This window comes from Protopterus annectens, chromosome 7.part0, assembly GCF_019279795.1.
Source record: "Protopterus annectens isolate FY-2018-M chromosome 7.part0, PAN1.0, whole genome shotgun sequence".
Taxonomy (NCBI): Eukaryota; Metazoa; Chordata; order Ceratodontiformes; family Protopteridae; genus Protopterus; species Protopterus annectens.
Genome location: NC_056739.1, coordinates 172,952,870 through 172,979,752, shown reverse-complemented (window position 1 = coordinate 172,979,752; position 26,883 = coordinate 172,952,870). Strand labels below are relative to the sequence as shown.

Sequence of the window (26,883 nt, the reverse complement as noted above, 5' to 3'; positions counted from 1 at the left end):
CTACAGAACACATACATAGTTACAGATGCAAAAATGTGCTACATTTACTTCAGGAAGCAGTTACCTTTGAACTGACAGTTTGATAATTTCCTGCCTCTGTTTTGGTCCCACTCAAGTGGAAGCAAATTGCACAATCATCTATGTGAAGATTGGAGGAAGATGGGCGAAGGCTGCCAGCCTAGTCAAATAGAATTTGATACAGAATTCTATCAACTGTATAAATAAATGTAAAATACAGGCTTGTGTTTTTAAATGAAAGAAAACACTGTAAAATGTTAACTTCAAGATTGCTGTAACATTGCCATCTGCTGTACGGAAAAAACAAGCCAAGCATTTCAAATGTGTCTTTTGAAGTTGGAAAGATATTATGAATCTCTTTGATGTTTTACAAGTCGGCTCCAGTGGGTCTGGATGAAGGTTTCATGCCCATTGTTTTAAGGTTAAAGTTAAGGGCCAGAATTTACATGTGGAAGGTGCTTTATTGCTCTGGTTTCTGCTAGAGTGTATATGTGAAATGCCTTGTATTGTTGTAGTTTCCTGAGCAGGTGTTAGCTTGCTAAATAATGCAGCTTGTGGCCTGAGAAAACCTAAGTGTCAAAATGATGTAATTTGGGAGGACCTCACCAGAGCTGTTGGTTAGTGTTTAAAAACTATTGTTCAGTGAGAGACTGTAAGCATTTTGATCTTGGACATCTAACCCAGCACTGCTTATGCTTTATGTATGTAAGTAAGATTATAGCACTCTGTTTTCTCTTAAGAATAGCTAAAGATTAGAAAGTTAAGATTACCAACCCGGAATTAATGGACATGCTCGACCTCAAAAAATCCAAATCCACCAAAACCACTAGAGCAAGCGACTTAAACCTTAGCACGGATATAAATAGGATGTGCTGGAGGGATAGATTTATCACTCAGAGACTCCCTATGCTGTGGAATAAAATCCCGGTCCATGTGAGGCAGAGCACCTCGCTGACTCTGTTCAACAGAAATCTAGACCTGTGGATGGGAGATCGTAGGTTTACCCCGGGAATCATCTCTGTGTCACTGCTGGACAGAGGCACAACAAACTAATGGGCACAGTATTTTTTCATATAAGGGGTGGCGTAAGCCACAAAAATTTGGGCTAGGCTTATAAATGCCTTAGGGCAGATAGCCTAGTATAAACCTATGAACCTAAGTGTTTTTCTTTGAAATCAGACCTGTCCTACTGTATTATTTTAAGTTTGTGTGTGATCTCTGAACTCTTAGATATCTCTGTGGTGTCGTAGTATTGTCTTGCGTTTTAATTATTTATTATTAAATATTTTAAAAACCTTTACCTGTGGCTGGTTTGTATAGAGAAGTAGGCTCTAGAGTACACTGCATATTTATAGAGTTCATTGTAATAAGCCACTCTAAAATAAGCCTTAGACTGAATAGTCACATTACCAATTGGATAATAATATTGCACAGTAATAACTGGACACCCTTTTAAGGGCCTTTTAGTAGCTGATAATATTAGCTGGGTGGTGGCAGGAAGTACTACCATATGGTCTGGGTAACGGGCCTAGCTGGAGAACCTGTGCCAGCCTTTTCCCAGGAGGGTCTGTGTGGTTGTATAACCTCTTCTCAAAGTGTGTGTGTTGTGTCAGCTACGTGGGCAGGGACACAAAGCACTGGTTGGACAGAGGGTACTGGAGGTTTTAACTTGCCCAGCTAGGCTGAGACCTGGACCCTACAGCTGTACCAGTGGGGAGTCTTATTGGGGACCTGGTGAGCAAGGGAGCAACCAGCCCCAGACTGACTGTGATCTCTGTGTGCACTTAAGGGAAATTGTACTTTACTGTGTGTATTAGTTATCCTTTCCTCTTCTAGGAGATGACCTCCATGGTGTTAGTGGTGAGGATTGAGGCTCCTTGATTGCTGGGCCAGGGCGTGGTTATCGCAATCTACCACATTGCAAGAATAAGTTCACATGTAAATAGCAGGTGATCCTTACACCACTGGTATCACAGGCCAGAAATACCCAATGTCAGGAGTATCCCCCTGCCTCAAGGAGGGAAGATGACGATAACAACAACAACAAATAATAACAGCAATAATAATGATAATAATAAAAATAATACCCATTTATTAACAGTTAGTTCCACTGGACAGGCTTTTTTGGGTGACCCAGGACCAACATCTGGTTAAGTAAATTGCTCAGGGTCACAGAACTTTCAAATAAGTGCTGACGAAACCAAACATTTTACCAGAGGAAATTCAGCTCACAGCCTTAAACTTCTGTTCCAACTGCCAGACAAGACACAAAATACAAAGAACATGAGAGACACTCCTAAACCATTATGTATTCTGTCTCTGTACTTCTCAACTGCTGCGAGTTAGGTATAGTGTTATGATTTTTGGCCTCAGATTTTGCCTTGTTTCCTAGCTTTATCAATTTTTTGATCTTCTTCATAAAGATAGACTTGTTCAGGGGTATATGCATTAATAAAGAATAGAAATAAGATATACAAAGTTTCCTTATCCTGAACTCCATAAAGTATAGTATGTGAAGACCTTGCATTCCAAACAATAAGAAACTGCTTTGATTTTTACAGGTCTCAGCTATGATTTCTAATGTTCAAAGGTTAAGAGGTATGCCTGTCACCACTGCCTCTACTATATGGGATGAGCTACACTGACACTGGCAGGGCAGAAAAATGTGTTTGAATGCATACATGGACAAGATAAAACTGCATCTGGACACCTTTATGTGTAGTTATTTATTTATACTTTGTTGACCGGATTATCCCTTCAGACCAATGGCCTCTTTATCAATGGTGGTATTCATACTGACTATAATAAATTTGGCCTAGGGCACAGGGAAACTTCCCCTACTCTTTTGATAAGTGCAGGGGGACCTTTTATATCCACCTGAACTACAATAACACAAGCAGATAGGACTTCTGTTTAATGTTTCATCACAGCGTATTAACAGCTACCAACGTAACACTAACAAAATATTGCATGGTATGTTGGCATATCAGGGTATACTTAGCCATCAAATACCTTCAGTCAGCCTACCTAAAACCATCTTATTTAATCTTTCTATTGTTTGATTTTACCTCAAAAGGTGTTTATTTGTTTAGCTTTGATAACAAAGTAGGTGTAGTTGACTAAATCATGATATTTTTAGGCCTGGCAAAAAGGGGAAAGAAAAAAAATGAAAAAAATAATTTTTAGTAATAAATATTATTATACTGATATCACAAACTAAGTTTTAAAAAATTCAGTGGCTAACACAAGGACAGTACATGCATAAGATAGTTTTCCATATATGCATGAAAATTTAGAAAGCAAATAACACAAATTAAAAGAGCATTTGTTACAGTGAGCGCATTTAGTTTGATTTGAGGGAAAATGTAAACATTGCGAAGAAGAATGAGAAAAATTACATCTTGGGTAAGAAAAAGTACAGTTGTGTAAAGTAACATTACTGTAACAGTAGATGTTGAATGTTCATTGCTGCAGCAGCCTTAGCTATATAACAGCTGGACAGCTTCCAAAGCTTAATGGCATCTTCTATGCACTCAAATTGTTAACTATCTCAGGCGGAGATGAAGAAAAAGTGGCTAAATAAACTCTGAGTGAATTTAAGTACTGGGATAGGTTCTCTACATATTTTTATTCAGATCTATAAACTTTAAAACATTCATTTGTGTAATTAGGGCTTTATTCTGATACACAGTTTTGTTATTGTGATTTTATCTCGGAAATGCATAAGCTTATTTTTTTTTAAATGAATGAAACTAAAATTAGTAACAGAAACATATGTAGCAAAGGAGCATGTACAGATTTGCTCAATCATTTACATCTGTTTCTTGTGGTCTACTGGTGCAAGGTTTACATCCCTCAATCTCCAGTGGCAAAATGTGATTGAGCAATCACTTAACCTGACTCTGGGTCCATTGAGATCAGTGTCCTACTTCTTCTTTCGGCTTTTCCCGTTTAGGGGTTGCCACAGTGGATCATCTGTCCGCTCATGATGAAATCAGTGCCCTACTACCCTGTGAATAAAAATTACAATTCTGTCACTAGTGTGTTCATGTTCCTCGCAGTGCCACATTGAAAGGGTCTGTCACACATTCATTGCTAGGATTTTTTAACTATCCACAACTCAACAAATCAGGGACAAATCTCAACAGAGTCAAGGACAAATCCAGAAATAATTAGTGATACGTTTAAAATATCAATACTATTAACCTGAGACACTGACAGAATACGATAATGTGAATCAATATATATTTTCTGAAGTAAAGAACTAACTCTAATTATTGTCATTACCTAGAAAGGGTAATTCAAGACTTTTGTCCCCAAAAGTCACGAGTTTTAGGAGGGCTTAAAAGGGACAGAGCTAAAATGTGAGTGGAAATCACAGACGTTCCTGAAAATCAAGGACAATCGAGAAGTATGCCGACAATCGTTTTAAATAGTACTAAATCGTATTACGTAATAGAAAAGAGCTTTTCATAAGCATAAAGCAGATCATTTTAACTATCCGATGAGCTAACCCCAGTTGAAGTTGTTAGCATATTTTTGCTCGTCATTCTGGAAACGTAAGGTTAAGAACTGCGGCCATTGTAATGGTCAGCTTTTTCACAAAATATAAATTACAGAAGCTATCAGTGTATAGAATTTATCGCTGAATACTACGTTAATTAGCTGGCGAATTGAGGGCGTTCAGCAGTCACGGTATAGTCAGGGTTTAGTCAAATACATTACCTGTCGATTTCCAAGAAATTGTTTAAAATTTAATGTTTGCTGTCGTGGCAGAACCGACTGTTATCTGTTTAAACTGCAACACAGAAGGACAGATTAGTAGATTAGTCTTCTGTATTAAATTGCAGTGCAGACCCGACCTTGGCGCCTAAGTGAAATGTCACGAGACTAGGGCCACTTAAAGAGTTAGCCCCTCCACCTTCCCTTCTCTCCGTCTTTCACCAAGAAGCATGGCAGAAGGGCTAGTCATGGAATCTCATTATAAGGTATTTCCTTTATCGATGAGGGTTCCTGAATTCATGAGTTGGAATAACTTTGTATATGTGTTGTCACAGGAGCACTGCCATTCCAGCCTTTAATATCCAGTGCTGTTCCGTGTAGCTTCACATTTCGACGTACCGTCCAGTCTTTTGAGCTCGTTTGCCACTGTCCAGCAATTGATCTGGCGATCAAAAGCAGGCATATATCTCGAGAGCTATGAGTGTTGCCCTTACAGTGTATTCTGAGCGGGCCGGCACAGTGGCGTAGCGGGTAGCGTTATCCTCTCACACCAGTAAGCTCTTCCGTTCGATTCTCGGCAGCGGTGCCTTCCGTTCGGTGTCTACATTCTCTCTCAGCGTTTGCGTAGGTTTCCACCGGGTGCGCCAGCTTCCAAGGACATCTAGTGGGTGGCTTGGATATTCTGAATTAGCCATATATGTCTGTGGTGGTAGTGTTAAAGTAAGACTTTAGGGTTAGTCATCCGGCTGTTTAATTCTTGGCTCTAGGTTATTGTCACAGTTGATTCCATTGGGGAAAAGTGGTTGTAGATGGATCAATGCTTGATTCTCCTGAGGTTACTTGTTTTCTTTTTAAAAAGTTTGCCATAAGGAAGAGTAAGCACACTGAGTAAATAAAGAAATTAAATCCATGTATGATGTATTCTTGAAAGGTATTTTAAATCATACTGAGAGCTATCAAACTTCTGAATTACTTAGCTGCCAATGTATCAGGGACTAATCTAATCAGAATCAGTGACAAATCCAGAAATAATCGGGGACAGTTTTAAATTATTACTATTAACTTGCAACATTGACAGAGTAAGAGGATGTGAATTAATATACATTTTCTGAAATAAAATACGTCTGTAACTCTGTTTACTGGCAGCCCCTATTGGAGCCCCTATACGGCAGGAGTGGTTATTCTAATGCTGATTTATGGACCGTTGCGTTACTCGCTGTGTCCTAAACCAGTTGCATTGCTATCTTCCGCACTGACACCAGGGCAACACTGTAAAATAGTAAATACGTTAAAGAGGGGTTATTTAGGTGTAACTTTTAGTACTTAGCACTAGTTGTGACCTTTAATTAGTCGCACTCCTATCTTATGCCCTTACATAAGGATATCACTATAATTACAGTAATGAACGCTACGGGGGGCGTCTGCAGCTACTCTACCGGAAAGGTCTTACTGCTATTAGCCTACTCCAGAGTGCTCAGAATCAGAGCGTTGTACTTTTTCACCTAATTTTCAACATGTGATATTTTTAGACACATTAATGTGGCTTTGACTTTTCCAATCTAGCTAGTATCATTTGACCTGCTTGCTGCAATTGGTCATGCATTGTAAACGAGTAGCTGTGTCCTAAATAGCGCTCCCTGGTCTATGTTATGTCGAATGATTTGGGTACTATACTGTTGTTTTAACACATGTATCATCCAATTTATTTTTCTGATGTTAATGTACTTGATTACATTATTGCTGTGCTAGCCTTTACAAATTACCTAGCTAAAAACCTCCTTTTGTCTTCCCTGTAGTGATGGTTAACTGTTCTATTTAACTGTTGTGAAGGATTTTACATTAATGTCTGGGCTGAATGTGTAGTAGTCCACTGAAAATGTACTACTGAATATAACAATATTTCATGTTTAGGAAGGTTGTACAAACTGTAAAACTGTTGGGTTCATTTTTTTTACCTTTAACTAATCCTTTCATAAGAATTTAAGATTTACTCGAAAGTGACTTTAATTGTTTCTTCTTCTTCCCTATGTGCCACACGATTAGTTGTTTGGTATCTATTGCTGCCTATCTGCATTTGCACTGTAGTATGTCTTACCCTGCACTCATTACTGACCTGCACTCCTTCCTTACCATTTCACCTCCTACCTCTGCATAGACTTTAACATATTTGTCATCTTATAGTCTTACTTTATTTCTGTCTCTTTCCAGCTTTTCAGCCTTGTGCTTGAGTTACAGGCTGCCCCTTTTTCAGCAACCTAGCAAGGCAAAGGAATCCCATCTGAACAGGAGGGAACATCCAACCGGAAAACCCTACGTGAACTACCTAGTCTCCCCTTGCTCTGCCTCACAGTGTAGGTGACAACCTACAGTTATTTTAGGTATTTAACTAAATTGTGAGTGCTTTTAAGTTGTACTATTTGTAAGGGCCAGCACACCCGTGGACCTATCCCTTAGGCTTCTATTAAGCTATTAATATACTACTTTTTTCCTCCCCTTAGACCTACCCCATAGGCCATCTATTAAGCTATGAATATACTACTTTTTTCCTCTCTTTATCTCCTTTATTTGCTATTCTCATGTAATTTCCAATATATTCCACTAGAGGGCAGTAGAACTCAGGGCTTGTAAAGCTGTTTCTTACTGTCAACCAAACTCCTCTAGCCCTACGTACTAGCCTCTCACAGTTACCCCTGTTTGTACTCTTACTACAGGTAACTACCCCCCACCCCTTGAAGGATTGTAAAAGAGAATTTAACCTTGCTAGCCTTAATATAAATAAACCAGACAACTTATTCTATTATCACTTACTACCCCAGTTATAGAACTACTCAATTGACTCTCTACATAACCTACTTTTCCTGCTATAGAACTCATTATTTTTCCACTTTCTCCTACACAACTATACTAAACTCTCAACCTCTTATGTCTTATGTTAAGTAGATAAAGAAAGTGCCTCTTACCTACTCAAAGCTTGTAGAATACAGTCTCGCTGTATAACTGATTGCCCCCCAGCCTCTCTCAGCTGTGACCCGCTCCGTTCACCCTACGGGCTCACTCCGCTCCCCTACCCTACCTCCATTTCTCACCCACCCCAGTGGTCCTAAACTTATACTTCTTAAACCACACCCTCTCTCCCAATCAACCAATCCCTTTCTCCTTCCTTTCATGAAATTACCACACCCTTACATTTTTTTCCTACCAGAAAATATAACCCAATACTTAGAGTATTTTACCATATCCATTTCCTTCTAGCAAACAAGTATTAATTCCCTGCTCTATACACTCTTCTTATACAATTACCACCTTTTTTAATTTTAGACTTAACTCCTAAAACTTCCTTACATATCTCTTCAAGATACCTTTAGTAGTAATAAATAAAATGACCAAACCAATACTCTTAGCTTTAATTTCAATTTCTCTCACCTCCACCTACCTCATCACCTCCTTTGAAAAACTGTACTATTTCCATTTCAATTATTCCCCAAAACAAACAGCTATACATACTCCCATACTCCCTAATATTCAAACTAACATCACTTTTGTTCCCACCTATCTACTACCTAAATACCATAGATTCTCCCACATTATTTATTTTTTATTTTATTTATTTTACATTTGTTAACCGGGAGAGTCCGACTGGATACATGTCCATTTTCAGCGGAGGCCCGGGGAGAAAAGCTCCAAGTACATAACAGACATATGAACATTGTTAATGCAAAAAGAGGAAGATAGTTAAGTTCTAAATACAATATAAAGATACATCACATCTTGGGGGAAAAAAAACAACAGCAGCATATAAAAAAAAAACATAGGTCAGTTACAAAGGCGAGGCACCTTGTTAAAAAGCGGTTAAGGATAGTGAGGTAAGAGAAAGGTAAATGATAGTGGTTAATCAGGTTTGGAACAGGGACATTGCCAGAGAGTATTGAGATGGGGTTTAAGCTTTTTTTTGAATTGTAGGAGTGAGGGTTCTGAGGTGAGCATGGTCGGTAGGGAGTTCCACATTTTACCTACAAAGTTTGAGAATAGAGAATCCCCAGCAGAATTATTGGCTTTGGTAGTTTGAGCTAAGATCTTATTGGAGGAGTGTAAAGATTGCAGGTTGATATAGGGGTGAATGATGTTTTTCAGAGCTGGTGTTTTCTCTGGGTGATACAGTATCTGGTGAGCCGTTTTGAGTTGGTTGAAATGGAGTTGGCTGGAAAACTCTAACCACCCTAGTTGCTTCAAGTTAGTGCAGTGGTGCGTTCTAAAGGTGGAATTTGTGACAAATCTAGCTATGTGATTGTAACAAGAAGCAAGTTTGTTAAGGGTTGTCTTGTTTAGGTTTGTAAAGAGGGGGAGGCATAGAAAAGAGTTGATAGTAGGTGTGTGCTGGCAATTGTAATTTTAGCATGAGGAGTGAGAAAGTGTTTTACTTTATAGAGAGAGCCAAGCTTTTTATTGACGGTTTTGATGGTAAGATTGAAATGGGTGACAAATTTAAGGAGTTATCAATGGTAACACCTAATAGCTTTGTGTGAGCTTCTGGTGATATAGTGATTCCATTGGAGGATGTAATAGAGAAGGTGGGGAAGAGTCTTGTTAGTGGGTGAGAAAGTAAGTAGTTTTGTTTTGTTGGGGTTGAGAACTAGTTGTCGACTTGAGAACCATTTTCTATTAGGTTGAAGGTGTCTTGGGTTGAAGCAGTGAGGTCTGCTAGGTTGGAGGCAGTGCTGATGATAGTCGAATCATCTGCATATTGAATGCATGTGGCATGGGGGGGTGATTGTGGGCAGGTCATTAACAAAGATGGTGAAGAGAAGAGGGCCAAGAATAGATCCTTGGGGAACTCCAAGTGTAACAGGTAGGCATGTAGATAATTTGTCCTGCCATAGAACAGCCTGTTGCCTATTGGACAGGTAGGATTGGAACCATTTCAGCGTGGAATTGCTGAGTGATAGTTTTTTTAATGTATGGAGGAGTTGAAAGTGGTTCACCATATCAAAGGCCTTGGAGAGGTCTAAGAAAAGAGCAGATGATAGTTTATTATTGTTTCTGAAGTTATTGATGGTATTAGAAAAGGATAGTAGGGCTGATGTGGTACTGTGATTTGGCCTGAAGCCATGTTGGGAGTTAGCTAGAATTTTATTTTTGGTGAGGTGTTCCATCAGTTGTTTGTGGACACACTTTTCCATAATTTTGGCCAGGGGTGAGAGTATAGCTATAGGTCTGTAGTTGGTTAGCTCTAGTGAGCTACCACCTTTATGGAGAGGAATAATGTGGGACATTTTCCATATGGAGGGATGAAGGCTTCTGACAAGGTACGGTTTATGATTATGGAGACGGGATAGGAAATGGCCTCAGCTGCTTTTTGCAGAAACTCAGCTGGGAGAAGGTCAGCTACTAGCTTAGTGGGTTTTAGTTTTTTAAGAAGAGATGTTATAGAGGATATGGGTACTGGATCGAAGGTAAATAGATGATCTGATGTAGTTGTAGTATTCTGCTGGCATGGGTAGTGGAGTGGGCTGGTTGTTTGTTTGAATTGTGTGGCCAGGGATTGTATAGTTTCTGTGAAGAAACTATTGAATGTGTTAGCAATGTTATACATACATTAAATACAGTAAACCCACAGTAAAGAAAGTAAAATATCTAACCAACTTTACAAATACTTCTACAATCAAACTAAGCAATCCCTCCTTAAAAGACGGTGACATCCACCCTAACCCTGGCCCTACAAATCCTGCTACCCTAATAACCCACCCTAATCCGCAGTATTAAAAATAAAGTAGCCCATCTCCACGCCCTTCTAGATATTCAGGGCTTTGACATCTTCTGCCTGACAGAAACTTGGTTAAAACCAGACACCAAAGACAATGAAGTCATTCCTCAAGGATATAATATATTAAGACAAGACCAAATAAAAAGCAAGGGTGGGGGGAGTAGCAGTCCTATTCAAAGATGGACTTCAAATCTCCACATTACCATACGACCCACCTCAGCATAGTAAGGCAGATGTCCTTATCACCAGATTTCAAATTAACCAAAACAAATCTTTATATATCATTTGTATCTACCTACCACCCGGTAATAATATCAGTACTATAGAGAATATTCTAAGCTGGGTGTCCTCAACCTACCCTCAAGAAACAATAATACTTGGTGATTTTAATACTGACTGGAAAGCTATTAACACTGCTAATCCTACCTCCCATATCAACCTTCATGGCTTTAGTCAAACTATCACTTCCACAACTAGAATCAATAAACCAAATAAGAAAGAGAGCACCTTAGACTGGATACTTATAAATAAACAGAAACAAGCTTACAACATAGGAACTCTGCCAGACGATGTAAGCAATCATTCATTGACCTACATCCTAAGGCAAAGAAATGATATCTCTAACCCCCTAACATATAGGATTGCACGTTCCAACAAATGCTTTAACCCAGTACTATTCCAAGATGAACTTAGAGCCTGTGACTGGAACCCTTTAAAAACCCTACCACTTGAAGAAGCTGTTAAATACCTAAACTCTAAATTCTTATCGATCCTAGATAAGCATGCACCCAAACGGTCCATTAGAATAAAGTCCAAGCCTGCCCCCTGGCTTTCTAAAGAAACCAGACAAAAAATGTTACTTAGGAACAAGGCTTGGGCTAAATGGAGAGCTAACAAAACTATCTCAGATGAACAAACATTTAAGCATTTAAGAAATATTACAAAAAAGGCAATACTTACAGACAAAAAGAACTACTACTATAAGTTACAGCAAAATCACCAAAACAATCCCCAAAAGTTCTGGTCTAGTATAAATAAACTCCTAAACCAAGGCCACTCACGTACACCTACCCCATCCCAGGCCGAACAAAACACCCCCCCACCAAACTGCCAATACCTTCAATACCTTCTTCACAGAGACCATACAATCACTAGCCAGTCAACTACTCCCTGACAACTCAAGCTTCCCCTCCACCATATCTGGCACTCTTCCAACATTCCATCTGAAACCCATCTCAGCCACTCTCATCTATAAATACATCCAAAAACTTAAACCTTGTACTCCTTCTGCTGACCAGCTACCATCTGAATACCTGCAAAAAGCAGCCAAAGTAATTTCTTATCCCATATCCATCCTCATAAATAAAACCATTAAAGAAGGAATAGTTCCAGACATCTGGAAAATCTCCCATATTATCCCCCTACACAAAGGGGGTACCTCTAATGATTATTCCAACTACCGGCTAATAGCTCTGTTATCACCCCTAGCAAAAATTATGGAAAAATGCATTCACCAACAACTTTTAAACCATTTATCTCAACATAACATCATAGCAAACTGTCAGCATGGCTTTAGGCCATCCCATAGCACCACAACTGCCCTATTATCCTTTACAGAAGCCATTAATAGAAATTGTAATAACAACAACCTCTCTTCTGCACTCTTTATTGACCTGTCAAAAGCATTTGACATGGTAAACCATACCCTTCTTATCAACATTCTTGAATCCCTTTCCCTTGACTGCCTGGCAGTTCAATGGTTCAAGTCCTACCTTACCAATAGGCAACAGGCAGTTCTTTGGGAAAATAATATATCATCCCTTCTACCTGTCACACCCGGAGTCCCTCAGGGTTCTATTCTAGGTCCACGTCTTTTCTCATTGTTTATCAACGACCTCCATGTAGCCATTCCACAAGCCACCTGCATTCAATATGCAGATGATTCTACACTAATATGCTCAGCAAACTCCCCAACTGATCTACATTCTCTTACTCAGAATGTTTTCAACATAGTTGAAACATGGTTCACTAAACGTTGCCTCCTGCTCAATGCCAAAAAAAAACTAAACTCCTTCTCTTCACACCCACCAGCAAATCCTCCCCCATAGAATTCTCTGTCATCTCCAATAATGGCACAAGTATATTCCCCGATTCTATCACTAAATTGCTAGGAATTACTATTGACAATAACCTTACATTTGACAGCCACATAAATAACACCATCAAAACTGTCAATAGAAAAATAGGCTCCTTGTATAGAATTAAACCTTTCCTAACACCAATAGCCAGAACTAAGATTGCACACTCCCATTTAATTTCAACTCGTCTGTATGCATCACCAATATATACTAATCTAAAGAAAAATAATCTCATCAAACTAGCTAATTCCTATAATAACATCGCCAGATTTGCCACCGGAAATCCTTTTAGAACTCACAATTGTCTGAATCTAACACAGCTAGGCTGGCTTGAATTTCAAAACCAATTGAAACTCTCCCAACTCACCATTGCCCACAAGATATTTTATAAACCTAACAGCACCCCTATACTTTCCAATCTCATAATCTCATACAAAAATCTAAACACTCTTCGCTCTTCCAGCAAGCTTCTTGCTAGCATAAGCAAGTCTTACAACATGGCTGGAGTTTCTCTGTTTTCCAACTCTGTGGGAAAAAACTGGAACCTACTGCCTAATGACCTAACTTTAATTTCTTCACTGCCTCTCTTTAAACAAAACCTCAAAAGACATCTCAAAACAAACTGGTTATGTCCCTGTAGCAACCCTGATTAATCTTCTCCTTCACTACAAATATTTCTCCTCTTGAACCTCTACCTATTTCACATTCTTTGCAGTAGGACTGTAACTGCTTTACAGATTTCAACATACTGATGTAATCTATCCTGCTTAATGCTCTGAGAATCTCTATCCTGTTAATATACTGATAGTCTACATGTATCTCACTGCATATTGAATTATCCTATACATATTGTCACCTCTACTATTGTAAATACCTACATTACTCTAGTAATACTGCTGTAATCTATTGTATTCTAATTACTTCCTGCTTTTTGAATAATCTTCTATTGAAATCCATTCATTTATTATGTATTAATATTGATTTTTAATTTTTAACTGTTTTTTAATTATTTAAAAATTTTTAAATGTTTTTTAATTTTTAAATGTTTAATTTCAATTTTTGTTTTGTTCCACTGGAGCTTTTCTCCCCGGGCCTCTACTGAAAATGGAAATATATCCACTTAGACTAGCCCGGTTAACAAATGTAAAATATATAAAATAAATAAAAAATACTTAGTAAGTGTAATTCTCAACATCAATCTTTAGTATTAGGCTCATTTATTCAAAGCTTCCCTGTGCCTGGCTTGGACACCTGTGACATCAAGACCTTGGTTTACATACAAAGCTGAAATAAGTATTTTATTTTGCACTTTCACTAACTATCTCAGTTCAGTTTAATAGTTTTGTGCTTCATTTATTGATTGTGTTGAATTTATCACTGTTTTTCAGCCTGCAGTTGTTAAAGAAAACAAGTGGCGGGTGGTGACGTCAAATCAAAGGGGGGGGCTGCAGGACACAGCTGAATAGGTGGGGCCAATGGGAAGGGGTGCAGCCAACTAGAAAGGGGAGGAGCTATGCTCAAAACCACAAAAACCTGGAACTTTAATTAAATACGCTGCCCTGGGTGCCAAACCGTCATTATGAGAGTCCAGTCAACACAAAAATGAAGTGTAGAAAAAAAAAATATTTCAATGCACTGGCTGCATGACAGCTTACTTAATATCTAGATAGAAACAAAAAGGTTGTGAGGCATGAAAAAATAAATTAGTTTTTAAATACATTACTAGAATCTCAGTCAAAATCAAGTATAAGAAAAACAAGCAGCACTCAACTCAAACCACTTCTCCTTGCACTGCAATTCTAATTATAATTTATAATCAGCTTTATTAAAGTACCAAGTAACATGCTGAAAATAGCAATCTGTGTGATACCCCCACTTGCTTCTTGAACTGTTTGAAACTGTTTAAAGTTGTTTTTGCACCTGCACTTTTAAAGTTTGTCCTGTTTGTTGCATATACCTGTTGAGGCTACACACTCAAGTGCACTAGCCTGTGTTACATATTTATTGCAGTTTCCTGCTGTTTGTTGCAAAAAAAAAAAAAAAAAAAAAATTATCCTTGTTTCCCATCTTTCCTGACCTAGAGTAGTCCAAATACAGGCTTTGCTGTATTCTGGACTTTTGGAAAGTTCCTGTGTTGCCCATTTCCTTTCTTGGATAAACGGAGGCTTCTTTGTTCACCAATGGCAGTGGGGAGCTTAGAGCAGCCTATCTATCCCTGGAGAAGTGTTCCTAGCACAAGAATCTGGTTGTTTATTGGCTGTTTTGGGCCAATTTCTAGCTCTTTGAAGTCCCCCTGTATAAAACCCACTTTGGCATGGTTTTTGCCCTTGTTACTACTCAGCCAAGCTCCTCGTGGTCCTGCAGAGTGGTGCTAGCAGCAGAGAGGCTAAAAGAACACCTGCTAACCTGATAAAAGTGTTTTTTCCTGCTACTACCTGGGTGACTGTCCGATCTATCTAAACTGCAAGTATTTCTGCTTCTTGAACTGTTTTAAACTGTTTAAAGTTGTTTTTGCACTGGCGTGGCTTTGCGCGATTTTGCGCATAGCGCAGCATTGAGCAGCTCCGCTTAATTGGGTTTAAACCATTCTCGGCTCCACAAAGTCTGCTCTTCACTTTTTCCCTTAGAACTGATTTTGTTCTCATAATAAACACCCTATTCCTACTCTAAAGCCTGGCACTTGCTCACTAAAGCAATTATATAAGTCAGCACTAAAAAATTAAAAGCAGTACATCCTCACAAACTCCCCTTGAGTACCTTGTTCCCCATTGGCCCTTTTTTTTCAATTATAAAGGAATTCCCAATACTATTCTAACATGTCCAAAGTTCAGTTGTCAATCTCCTCTCCGGTCCAGCTGGTGAATCTGGGAATCTTGAGGCAATGTTACAACTGCCTTATGTACACAGACAACCCTCTCCTCCTCCCAACAAATTCCAACACATGTGAGAGATGCAACCATATAGCCAAACTGGAGGCTAAGCTCTCTCAACTCAGTTCTGGCGTAACCAGTCAGGAGGAGAAGGAAACCACACTCACTATAATTCCAGTCTCACATAGACCTACCACGACAGCAAACCAAACACATAAACACACAAAAACATACTCGGAGGCTCTAAATAAAAATCTGCCTAAGCAGCAGAGACCTCCAAAGCAGACACCCAAGCAACCGCTACCCCAAAACAAAACACGTATAACACATAGCTCACAAAGCCAGTGTGCCGAACAGTCACAGCCCTTAAGGCTAAACAACACACCTGATAGACTTGTAATAGGTGACTCTATCGTCAGGCACACTGACGTCCTGCTCACCAGGCTGAACAAGGAGAAGGTCACGGTGAGCTGCCTGCCGGGCGCTAGGTTCCGCCACATAACACAAGCACTCAGGTCACTCCAAGGCAAGTACAAATATGACTCAGTCATTGTCCATGCTGGTGTGAATGACCTAAGATGTACCTCCCTGGACTACATGAAAAGAGACATAGAGGAGCTCTCTGAGCATGTAGCCCAGGCCAGTATGACCCTGACCTTGAGTAGCATCTTACCCTCACCAAGAATGATGCCACAATATGAAGACAAGATGATCAATTTCAACAATTGGCTTAAGTATTGGTGTCATTCAAAGGGGATCCAATGCCTGTCAGCCTGGGATGACATGCTTGTCAAGCCACGGTGCTTCGCTAAGGACGGCTTGCACCTGTCACCCCCGGGCTTTCGGATATTGGCAAAGGCTCTTGCCACTCCCATAGTGCCTTTTTTAGGCAAGGCTCAAAAGACAAACCCACCTCCATAGGTATCACAAGGGATAAAAACCTAAGAATAATGCTACTCAACGCCAGAAGTCTAAACCTCAAGATGCATGCACTCGAAACTCTCCTTAGCATGGAGAACATCGATATCTGTGCAGTAACAGAAACCTGGTTCAAGGCTCCTGAAAGCACCCCAGCACTACCAGGTTATGCCTCATACCATGCTTTTCGGCCCCAAAACTTGGACCGAACCACAAAAGGAGGGGGAGTATCAATATTCGTCAAAGATACCTACACCTCCAGGTTGGTGGCACAGCATGAAGCATCAGAGACTATCCATGTGCAACTAACAGTGGGTAAAACTGCTTTCCAGTTTATAGCCTGCTACAGACCACCCTCCCAAACCCAGGAACCCCACTCGGCCTTCCTGAGAACACTGGAAAATATGAAGGTCTCTCCAAACACCATTATATTGGGCGACTTCAACTACCCAAACATAGACTGGGAGCATTACTCTAGCTCCAACACCCTAGCCCAAAGGTTCCTAGAATTTATAAACTCAAATGCTATGGAACAACTTGTTACCACTCCCACAAGAGGGGAAAACATACTGGACCTGATCATCACCAACATGGGGGCTGTATGCTCCAGGCCAGAAGTGTATCCCTCACTGGTAAGATCAAACCATAAACTAATCTCACTGGATATTCACAATCCGACCCCACCCCCTGCCCAGAAAACCACAGTGAAAAACTTCTCTAAAGCAAATTTCACACTCCTGAAAACCGAGGTGGAATCCTTCAAAGCCTCCGGGCCTGTGGAAAATACGGCCCAGACCACAGAATCCTTTATAAACGCATTCTATGAACACCTTCAGGAATGCATGGATCATGCAATCCCAAATAAAACCAAGACCCTATCCTCAAAAGGCAGGCGTCCTGTCTGGTGGACCCCAGCCATAAACAAACTGTACAATAGAAGGAAGAAGCTACTACATGATAGAGCAAAATCCCAAAAAGGGAAGGCATCTCTGATCAGTATTAGCAAAAAACTACGGGCACTCATAAAATCGTCTAAGGCCAGCTTCAAGAGAAAAATTGCACAGGACACTAAGGATAATCACAAGGCTTTCTTTAGTTATGTTAGAAACCTGGGTGTGAATTCCCAGATATGCTCAGAATTAGTCCAAAATGACAAAAAATACACTGAACCCACAGACATTGCCAACATCCTAGCTGACAGGTTCAGCGCAAACTCCCCCCCCCCACCAAAAGGGCAAATATCTATCCCAACAGAGTGCTGCCCCCCTGACATCTCAGATGCTCAGGTAAGAGCCGCCCTCTCCAAAGCAAAAAACACAGCATCAAGGGGACCAGACGGAGTCCCAGTCTGCATCCTACATGAACTCCAAGAAGAGCTAAACCCAAACATAAAACTACTGTTCAGTCTCAGCCTTACTACAGGATATGTACCCAAAGAGTGGTGTACAGCAACAGTGGTCCCTCTCCACAAAGGTGGTGCCTCAACGGATCCTGTAAACTATCGCCCCATAAGCCTGACTAGCTTGGTCTGCAAAGCTATGGAAAGGATCATCATGGACCTCATAAAGATATCAGACACTGGATCCTACCCAGTTCGGCTTTGTTAAGGGCAGATCCTGCCTCTTAAACCTGGTCGATTTCTTTGAAACAGTCACCAAGGCCACTGACGAGGGGAAGGTGGTCCACACAGCCTACCTGGACCTCGCAAAAGCCTTCGATACAATACCCCACTCGGGCATTATAGATAAGCTCACCAGCTTAAATATAAACCCCTATGGTCACTAGATGGGTTGCAAACTAGCTCAAGGACAGAACCCACATGGTTAGAATTGCTGGAGCCATGTCACACTCCAAACCAGTTACAAGTAGCATCCCACAAGGCTCAGGCCTGAGACCTCTCTTGTTCGGTATATATTTCTCGGAAGTACAGGCCAACACGGAAGGACTGTGGCTGACCAAGTTTGCAGATGACTGCAAACTAGGCGCCATAATCGACTCTCCAACCGACACAAACATCCTACAAAAGGGCCTCATAGAAACAGACAACTGGTGCCAGTGCCATGGCCTCAAGCTAAACGCCAACAAGTGTATAGTCATCCCCTTTGGCAAAAACAAAGTGCCCACAAATTACCACATAGGTGGTAATCCATTAAGTACGGAAGAAGTAATTAGGGACCCAAGTTGTTAGCAATCTCTCATTTGAAAACCACGTAGCCAAAGTGGTGAGAAAAACATTTTATATAGCCCACCTAATCATGAAGGGATTCATATCTAGATCAGGCGAGGTCATCGTGCCTCTTTACTCATCCCTCATCAGGCCCATAATTAAGTACAATGCCCCTTTTGGGATGTACCTTACCAGACACCTGCAGCAACTGGAAAGACCCCAAAAGTACCTCACCAAGTGGATCAAAGGGTTCAAACAGATGCCATATGCTGCCCCGTTAAAGAAACTCCAGCTCTACTCAGTGGCATGCTGCCTGCTCAGAGGCGATCTGTGCCTGACGTATAAAGCCATGTCCAACCCAGAATTAATGGACATGCTGCACCTCAGAAAATCCAAATCCCATCGAGCTACGCGCTCGAGAGACTTGAACCTCAGCACTGAAATAAATAGGACATGCTGGAGGGACAGATTCGTAACCCAGAGGCTCCCTTCACTCTGAAATAAAATCCCAGTCCAGGTTAGGCAGAGTCCCTCATTGACTCTCTTCAAGAGGAATCTTGATGAGTGGATGGGAGATTGTAGGTTTATCCCGGGTATCACTTCTGTGTCACTGTTAGACAGAGGCACAGTATAACCTCGAAAAAGGGCAGAGCAAAATTAATTTAAAATGGGTGGCGAAAGCCAAACACACTCTGGCTAGGCTTATAAATGCCCTAGGGCAGATAGCCTAGTATGAACCTATGAACTTGTAAAAATGTTTCTTATCCAAAAAAGACCTGCTGCCTGACAACAACTATCTACTTGTTTCATGGGGAAAACATGATCAAGTAAAAAATGAAATGCAAACAAGAAACAAGCTCAAGATACATTGCTTTAAGGATTATTGTACAGGTAATGGACCGCACATGATAGATTGGCATTCTGTTTGGTTTACAGGCAAAGCCTGCAAAGATGACTGCAAGTCTCCAACAAATGTAATGAGCTTCTTAAAATAATGTAATCCTGTCCTTTATTACAAATACTGTCATATGCATTTCAATACCCAAGGCGTATACATTATCTAGTTATGTAAGTATTCTCTGCATGGCAACAACAGAAAAGCTTTCAATGTTGGCAATTCTTTAACAGTTTGCTTATTAAAGCTTACAATCTCAGACAAGCTTACCTGATGGTCATTAAAGCATTGCTACTTAAACACAGAGCAACAGGCACTTTCTGAGTAATAATAAGCATAAATCAACAGTATAAAAATATGACAGAAACCAGATCATTCTGCAAAATCAAGGACAGAATAAAAGTAGTGTTTCTGTCTACCTTGGATGGGGGATACTCTGCACATTTACACTGCATAACTGCTCCTTGCCTTGCTTGGACACATCCAGAGTCACTACATGGGGGAGTGGGGTGCAACAAGTATGTCACAATTTGAAATGTCTCTGGCTGACTGTGATGGCCCTGACACATTTGTCATGCCTCTCAACCTCAGAGCAAGAAATCTGGACAAAGCCATACATAAAAGTGGGACAAAGGCCCAAAAATAAGGACACTTTTTAAATATTGCTCTTATAAACTTAGAAAGATAATAGTAGGTCTTGCATTAGTATGATTTTTTCTGAAGGGTATGAAATCTGAAACTCAAATGTCTGTCATTATTTTCTAACTCCAGTCTTTAATGATTTGCCACTAATTTGCCAAAAAACACAATTTTATGAAAACTGGACCAAAATGTGATGCAAAAATATAAAATAGCCACACAATACAGCTGGGAACCTGTCAAAGAAGGGACACTTTTTTAATATTAGTACTGCTAACTTGAGCAGCTGACAAAATAAAAGAATCTACATGCATTTCTGAAATAAAAGTAATCTGATTATTACAGTTATTTCTTAATTGTAAACCCTTCATGTTTTCTTCCAAAATTGCCATTTTGCAGCAGGATTATTAGGGGAAGAGCAACATTTTGAGCCAAAATTGGGGTCAGTTGAGAGGTTTGGATATGCCTAATTCTATAAAGCAATTTATTTGCATGTACCTCTCAACCTGTTAATGCAGGAAATCTGGACAAGGCCAAATATACTGGGGGAACATATAAACAGTACTAAAATTGTTGTATAAACTGAGACAGTTGATAGAATAACAGGTCTTGCTGTAGCATGCATTTTTCTGAAGGTTATGAAGTCTAAAACTCAGTGTCTGTCATTATTTAGTGACTTAATTTCTAAATTACTTGCCAGAAAACCACATATTTTATGAGGAACAAACCAAAAATAAGAAGCAAAAATCTATTCATTCTGTGAAAATCTGGACAGTTGAGAGGTATAGTTCAGCCGGGGCTGTCTTTGAGTTTGCCGCCCTTCCCCCTCACAAAATCATGGTAGAATGGAGCCTCCCCCCTGCAGCCATTCCAGTGAACCATTACTTGGCTATTTCACCCCATTTACCATAAACATTAATGTGCATACTGCTTTACTTCTACAGTGATTTGGACTTCATTTGAAAGTTTTATTTTGCATTTTACAGCACAACACTAAAACATCTGCTAAACAAAGTGATGCAATGTCACAATGAAAACAGACTTATTAGCATTAAAATTTCTCTGCCCTTGAAACTCACATTCACTGAAACAGCATTGAAACCCACATTCAAAGAAAATACATTTTGCCAGTGGTAGATAAAGATTAACTTTGGGCTGTTTTCAAATCATAGGCCCCTTGCACACGAAACATACACATGCTCTTTGATACACCTTCCTGATTGTATTAAATTATATTCCTTGTACAATATAGTACAGTTGTTAGAGGGCATTTTAAATTTTGTTGTTTTGAACATTTTTCCAGTAAACAATGAAACAAAATTCATGCACCACTAATGACAAAACTGCCCAATTCAGAACATTTCTATCATAAAAGTCTACTCAAACTTCTACAGTCCACCAGTATCAGTAAATAAGCACAATCTCTGAAGAAGTAAAAGTCATCTAAATAATTCCACATTAAAGAAATCTGTAACTAATGAAGAGGTTGCTGCTAGCAAACAACTTTATATTTCATTGTTTCATCTACAAATAAAGTGCATGTTGCCCTTGAGGAATAAATTGCATATGTTGCATTAAAAAATGCTAAGCTAATAATATTGCAATAGGGAATGGATGGCAAACTGATAACACATTCATATAGTTACTAGGTATCTTCACCAACAAGGACTGCAGCATCCACCCCCTTTACAATACAATACACTATCAGCAATGCATCTACCTAGTGTGGGAGTAGAACCCACAGCCTTCTGCATCAAAAGCAAGTACACTACCTGTTATGCTTTAACAATGCAAGCAGACTCTGCATAAGCAGCTAAGCAGCACTAAACTTTTGTTCCCCTGCAGCTCTCAGCTTCTTGTAAAATCTACTTGACACTCAGCTGTATCTCTGAACTTTGCAACACAAGAAATCTGAAAAAGCCAAAATTTAGGGGGGGGGGGTCAAAAGACCAAAAACAGGGACACATTTTAAACACTGATTATATAATGTTGGAAGGTTGCTAGAATAAAATGCTGTGTTACCACCATAAATTTCACTGTCAAGTATTGAACCCAGGACCCTGTGCAAAATAGTCAGAGCAACATATCACTATGCCATATCATCTGTGTTATGAAAGATGGGAAGACTGAAACTTAAATGGGTACCATTTAGTGAATTCAGTTCTCACCATAGCTGTCAACATCATAGCACAAAACACCTGAACAAAGCCAATAATGGGGGAATACAGCCCCCAAACATATTCAGTGAATTCAGTTCTCACCATAGCTCTCAACCGTGGCACAAAAAACTGGACTAAGGCAATAATGTGGGAATACAGTCCCAAAAATAGGGACAAATTTCAAATATCCATCTTATAAACTTAGAAAATTGCTATAATAATAGGTTTTGCGTTACCATGTACTTTCTGAAGAATATGAAGTCTGAAATTCAAATGCTTGTCATTTTTATTTAACATTTGTTAACCAGGAAATTCTGACTTGGAACAAAAGCCAATTTTCAGCAGAAACACTCCAGACACATGTCTTTGTAAAACGTGAGGACACGAGAGCAAACCCACACAAACAGAGGGAGGACATGCAGACCTACACAGAAGTCACCCCAGCCAAGAATCAAACCAGACAACCTATAGCTGTCAGGCAACAATGCTACCACTGCACCACTGCATTACTGACTATGTTAAGAAACAAAAATACAGAAACCACAGATTTTATGTGGAACAGAACAAATATGAGGCAAAAATCTGCAAATTTTTATAAATGGTGGTGGGTAGGGAATTCAGGCTCTTGCCACTTGGCCTCAAGGTACAGGGTTCAAGCCTAATTCTCTACCCACCACCATGTAGCAACTGTGGCATTACACACACAGTGCCAAAGCTGCATGGACCTAGTCCTTCCTGCCTGCAGACATTGCAGTCTGATCCCCTTCCAGTCTATGCATTTGTAACTGCATAGACTGCTGGGAAAATTTGGAGTTGAATGTTGTATTAATACTCCAGACTTCTCATGGAGACAGTCTGGATTCTGTGTGCATGCTCCAGACTGGTTCACCAGCAGTCTGAATGCTGCAATCACACATGCGCAATGCTCTGGGACTTGTGTTTTTATTTCTTTTATTTTTTATTTATTTATTTTTCTTTTTATTTTATTTTACAGTTTTACACCTGGGGTCTGCACAGCTGGGAGGGCAGCAGTCCTGCAGGCTAATAGGCCGAGCCACCCCTGAAGAAAACACCACCTGTTACTGCACTGCTCTTAGGTCATTTAACAGTATTCTGATATTTCTTAACCTCCTCTGACACTGCAAAAGCTGTTCTGAGTTTGCAAAAGTTCCCTGAAATTGCCAAAGTATTTCTAAGTTTTGCAAAGTTTTTCTGTGTTTGTAAAAGTTTGTGAATTTATTTCCAAGGATTCCTGATACTGCAGGAGTTTTGCCTTTTGCTGTAAAGCATTTCTTACTGCATTTGAGCTCAAAACCAGTTAGTGTAAAATGGCTTTATTCTGTACTCTTAATCTCTTAGCACAAAAATTTCGACAAAGCCAAACATAATGGGGGGGGGGGGGGAGAGATAAAGCCCCCAAACTAGGGACACATTTTAAACATTGCTGATAAACTTAGAACATTGCTAGAATAAAAGGCATTGTATTATCATGCATTTTCTGAAGGGTATGAAGTCTGAAACTCAAATACCTGTCATTATTTAGTGAACTCAGTCATTGCTGATTTGCCACAAAAATTCAGAAACCACATATTTTATGAGGAACAAACCAAAAGTATGAGGCAAACATCTGGACATTCTGTGGGAATCTAGAATCTAGACAGTTGAGAGGTATGGAGCAGAGGGCTGGTTCAAACCATCCGAGTTGGGAACTGCTGGTGGAAGGCTTATTGTGTGTTTATCTGATTGGCCTGAGGACTTAACTGTGTAAACGTCTTTCATCCTGCTGGTATAAAAGCCTTGCATTTTTTGAGACTGTGCTCATTTATTCAGAGCTTCCCTGTGCATGGCTTGGACACCTGTGACTAACATACCTTGGTTTACCTCTAACATCATCCATGGACCTACAAAGCTGATGTAAGTATTTTTCTTTTACTTGCTTAAACTATCTCAGTGCTGTTTAGGAGTTCTGTGCTGCATTTATTGATTTGGTTGAATTTATTGCTGTTTTTCAGCCCGCACTCATTAAAGAAATGCCATCTGTTTGGTACTGTACTACTCTTAGGTCATTTAACAATATTCTGATATTTCCTAACCTCCTGTGATACTGCAAAAGCTTTTCTGAGTTTGTCAGAGTTATCCTCAGTTTGCCAAAGCTTTTCTGAGTTTGTCAGAGTTATCCTGAGTTTGCCAACATATTTCTAAGTTTTGCAAAGTTTTTCTGTGTTTGTAGAAGTTTGTAAACTTAATTCCAAGGTTCCCCATACTACAAGAGTTCTCCCATTTGTTATAAAGCATTTGTTACTGCTCTTGAACTAAAAACCAGTTCATTTTACATTAAGAGGATTTTATTCTGCACCCTGGTGGGAGCAGAAAGCTGATTCAACCCATCTGAGCTGGGAAATGCTGGTGGAAGGTTTATTGTTTGATTATCTGATTGGCTTGAGTGAGGGCATAACTGTGTAAAAAGAATTTCATCCTGTGGGTATAAAAGTCTCACAAACGCTGTTACCTGTGGCAATACACCACAAACAAAAAAAAGAACTGGCAGCCAGATAAAAGCAGGAGTTACATAAAACTTTATAAAGGAAGAAATAAGACTCCAAACACTATCACGGCTCAAAGGTGGCAAATCTTTAATGTAACAAACAGGTTAGCACTTTTGGAAGTAACTTCCTTCTTCAGACCATAAAACAAAATAAAAAAACACATATTTAAAATACTAAGAAATGCCAATCAGTAAAAGAGGGATGACATAATTTCCTGAAATCATTATTGACTGCTACATCTCATTTATAAAACCAAAAATCTTCAGGCTAATCAACACACTCTAAAAGAACCAAACCTTCATAGAAGCAACACCCTCCTAATGTCTAAGTGGGTGGCTCTTTAGAAATGGCTACAATGTTAGTTTCTCATTAAGCCCGGGTTCTATATAAGATTTAAGCAAAATAATCCACTTTTGCTTCTCAGACTCTGTTTTGTTTCTTAAATCCTCATCTCTGTTGTTCTTATTAATTAATTCTAAAACACAAAACCTGAAGCAACATTCCTTTACCTTCTCTTTCACATACCTTGCTAAAGCACTTGTATCTTTCCCTCTGTGAACATCATTCACATGCTCGAGTATTCTCTCTTTTAGGCTGCAGTTAGTCATTCCAATATAAAAGGCACTGCTTGCACCACAGCATGCCATATAAATCATATCTGTGTTCCTACAATCTGTAAAAAAAATCAAACTCCAACTTGAAGCCTGTTGGTTCATGATAATAAGACGTGCATGCAAAAATAAAATTGCATGCTCTACATGTCCAGAGTCTTGTCTATGAACTCTATTCACATTTCTGCAGCACACTTGCCTTTTGAGGGATAGATTATTCCTAAAACTAAATCTCGGGTTAGTATCCATTACCTTACTAATCTCAGGGTCCACTAAAAGGATCGGCCAGTATTTTCTCATCACTTTACATACCAAGTTAATATTATTAGAATAGGTAAAAAACAGCTTGTTCCTGGCATTAGCTGAAGTGGTTTCATTGCTTCCAGCTAGGCTGTTATTGTTTCTACATGAAAAATAAGGTTTCCCCTTTGGATCCCTACTGGTCTGCACTGGTTTAATACAGTTATCTATATCAGCTGTTCTGTATCCCCTCTTAATGAAATCCTCCTTCAAATTAGAAAAGGGTTGATTCTTACCATTAGTACCAGTATAACACCATTAGTACCAGTATAACACCATTAGTACCAGTATAACACCATTAGTACCAGTATAACACAGTCTTAGTCCATGTGGGTGTAAACGACGGAAGACATACCTCACTAGGCTATATGAAAAGAGACGTGATGAAGCTTCCCAGGTGGGTATGAATGTAGCCTTGAGTAGCATCCTACCTTCACCAGTGATGATGCCACAGTACGAGCAAAAAATGATTGACTTCAACAATTGGCTTAGTTTCTGGTGTCTCAACAAGGGGATCCAATATCTGTCCACCTTGGGAGACATGATCGACAAACCATAATGCTTTGGCCAGAAATCGTTTGCACTTGTCACCAGTTGGTTTTCGGATACTGGCAAAAACTTTACCTATCCCTTTAGTGCCTTTTTTTAGGCCATGCCAAGTTGTTAAACCCTCCAACATAACAGAAATCACTCACGACTGCCTAAAAGTACTTCTGTTCAATGCTAGGAGTTTAAATAAGGAAAATGCACTCCCTGGAAGCACTCCTCACCTTAGAGAATGCAGACATATATGTAGTAATGGAAGCATGGTTTAAAACCATGGAAAGCACCTTGGCTATCAAAGGCTACACTGCCTTTCATACATTTCGATCCCCCTCAGCTCAGGATAAAACAAAGAGATAAAGTGTGTCAGTGTTTATTAAGGGCAAGTACACTGCTAGACTTGTGGAACAACATAACTTGCTTGAGCTGTTCAATGCCCAACTAGCGACCCCCTATCATATCCTTGCTAGCTGTAGATCCACTAACATGAGTCTGGAAAACTAAGCTTTCTACCTAAACCTACTGGAACCTCTTAACATTCAGCCTGACACCAGACTTGGGGGTGACTTCCACTATCCCTCCATAAAGTGGGAGAC

The 26,883-nt window shown here is 39.7% G+C and overlaps 1 protein-coding gene across 2 annotated transcripts in view; it reads left to right on the top strand.

Moving 5' to 3' along the window:
- Positions 1 to 4,921: 4,921 nt before the first annotated feature.
- LOC122806324 (3-oxoacyl-[acyl-carrier-protein] reductase FabG-like) overlaps positions 4,922 to 26,883 on the top strand; it is a 198,766-nt gene continuing 176,804 nt past the window's right edge. For both annotated transcript variants that reach the window (XM_044076642.1, XM_044076643.1), the window contains exon 1: positions 4,922 to 5,006. In XM_044076642.1, the coding sequence (XP_043932577.1) occupies positions 4,971 to 5,006 (36 nt within the window). In that variant the 5' untranslated portion in view covers positions 4,922 to 4,970. The remainder of the gene's footprint in view (positions 5,007 to 26,883) is intronic.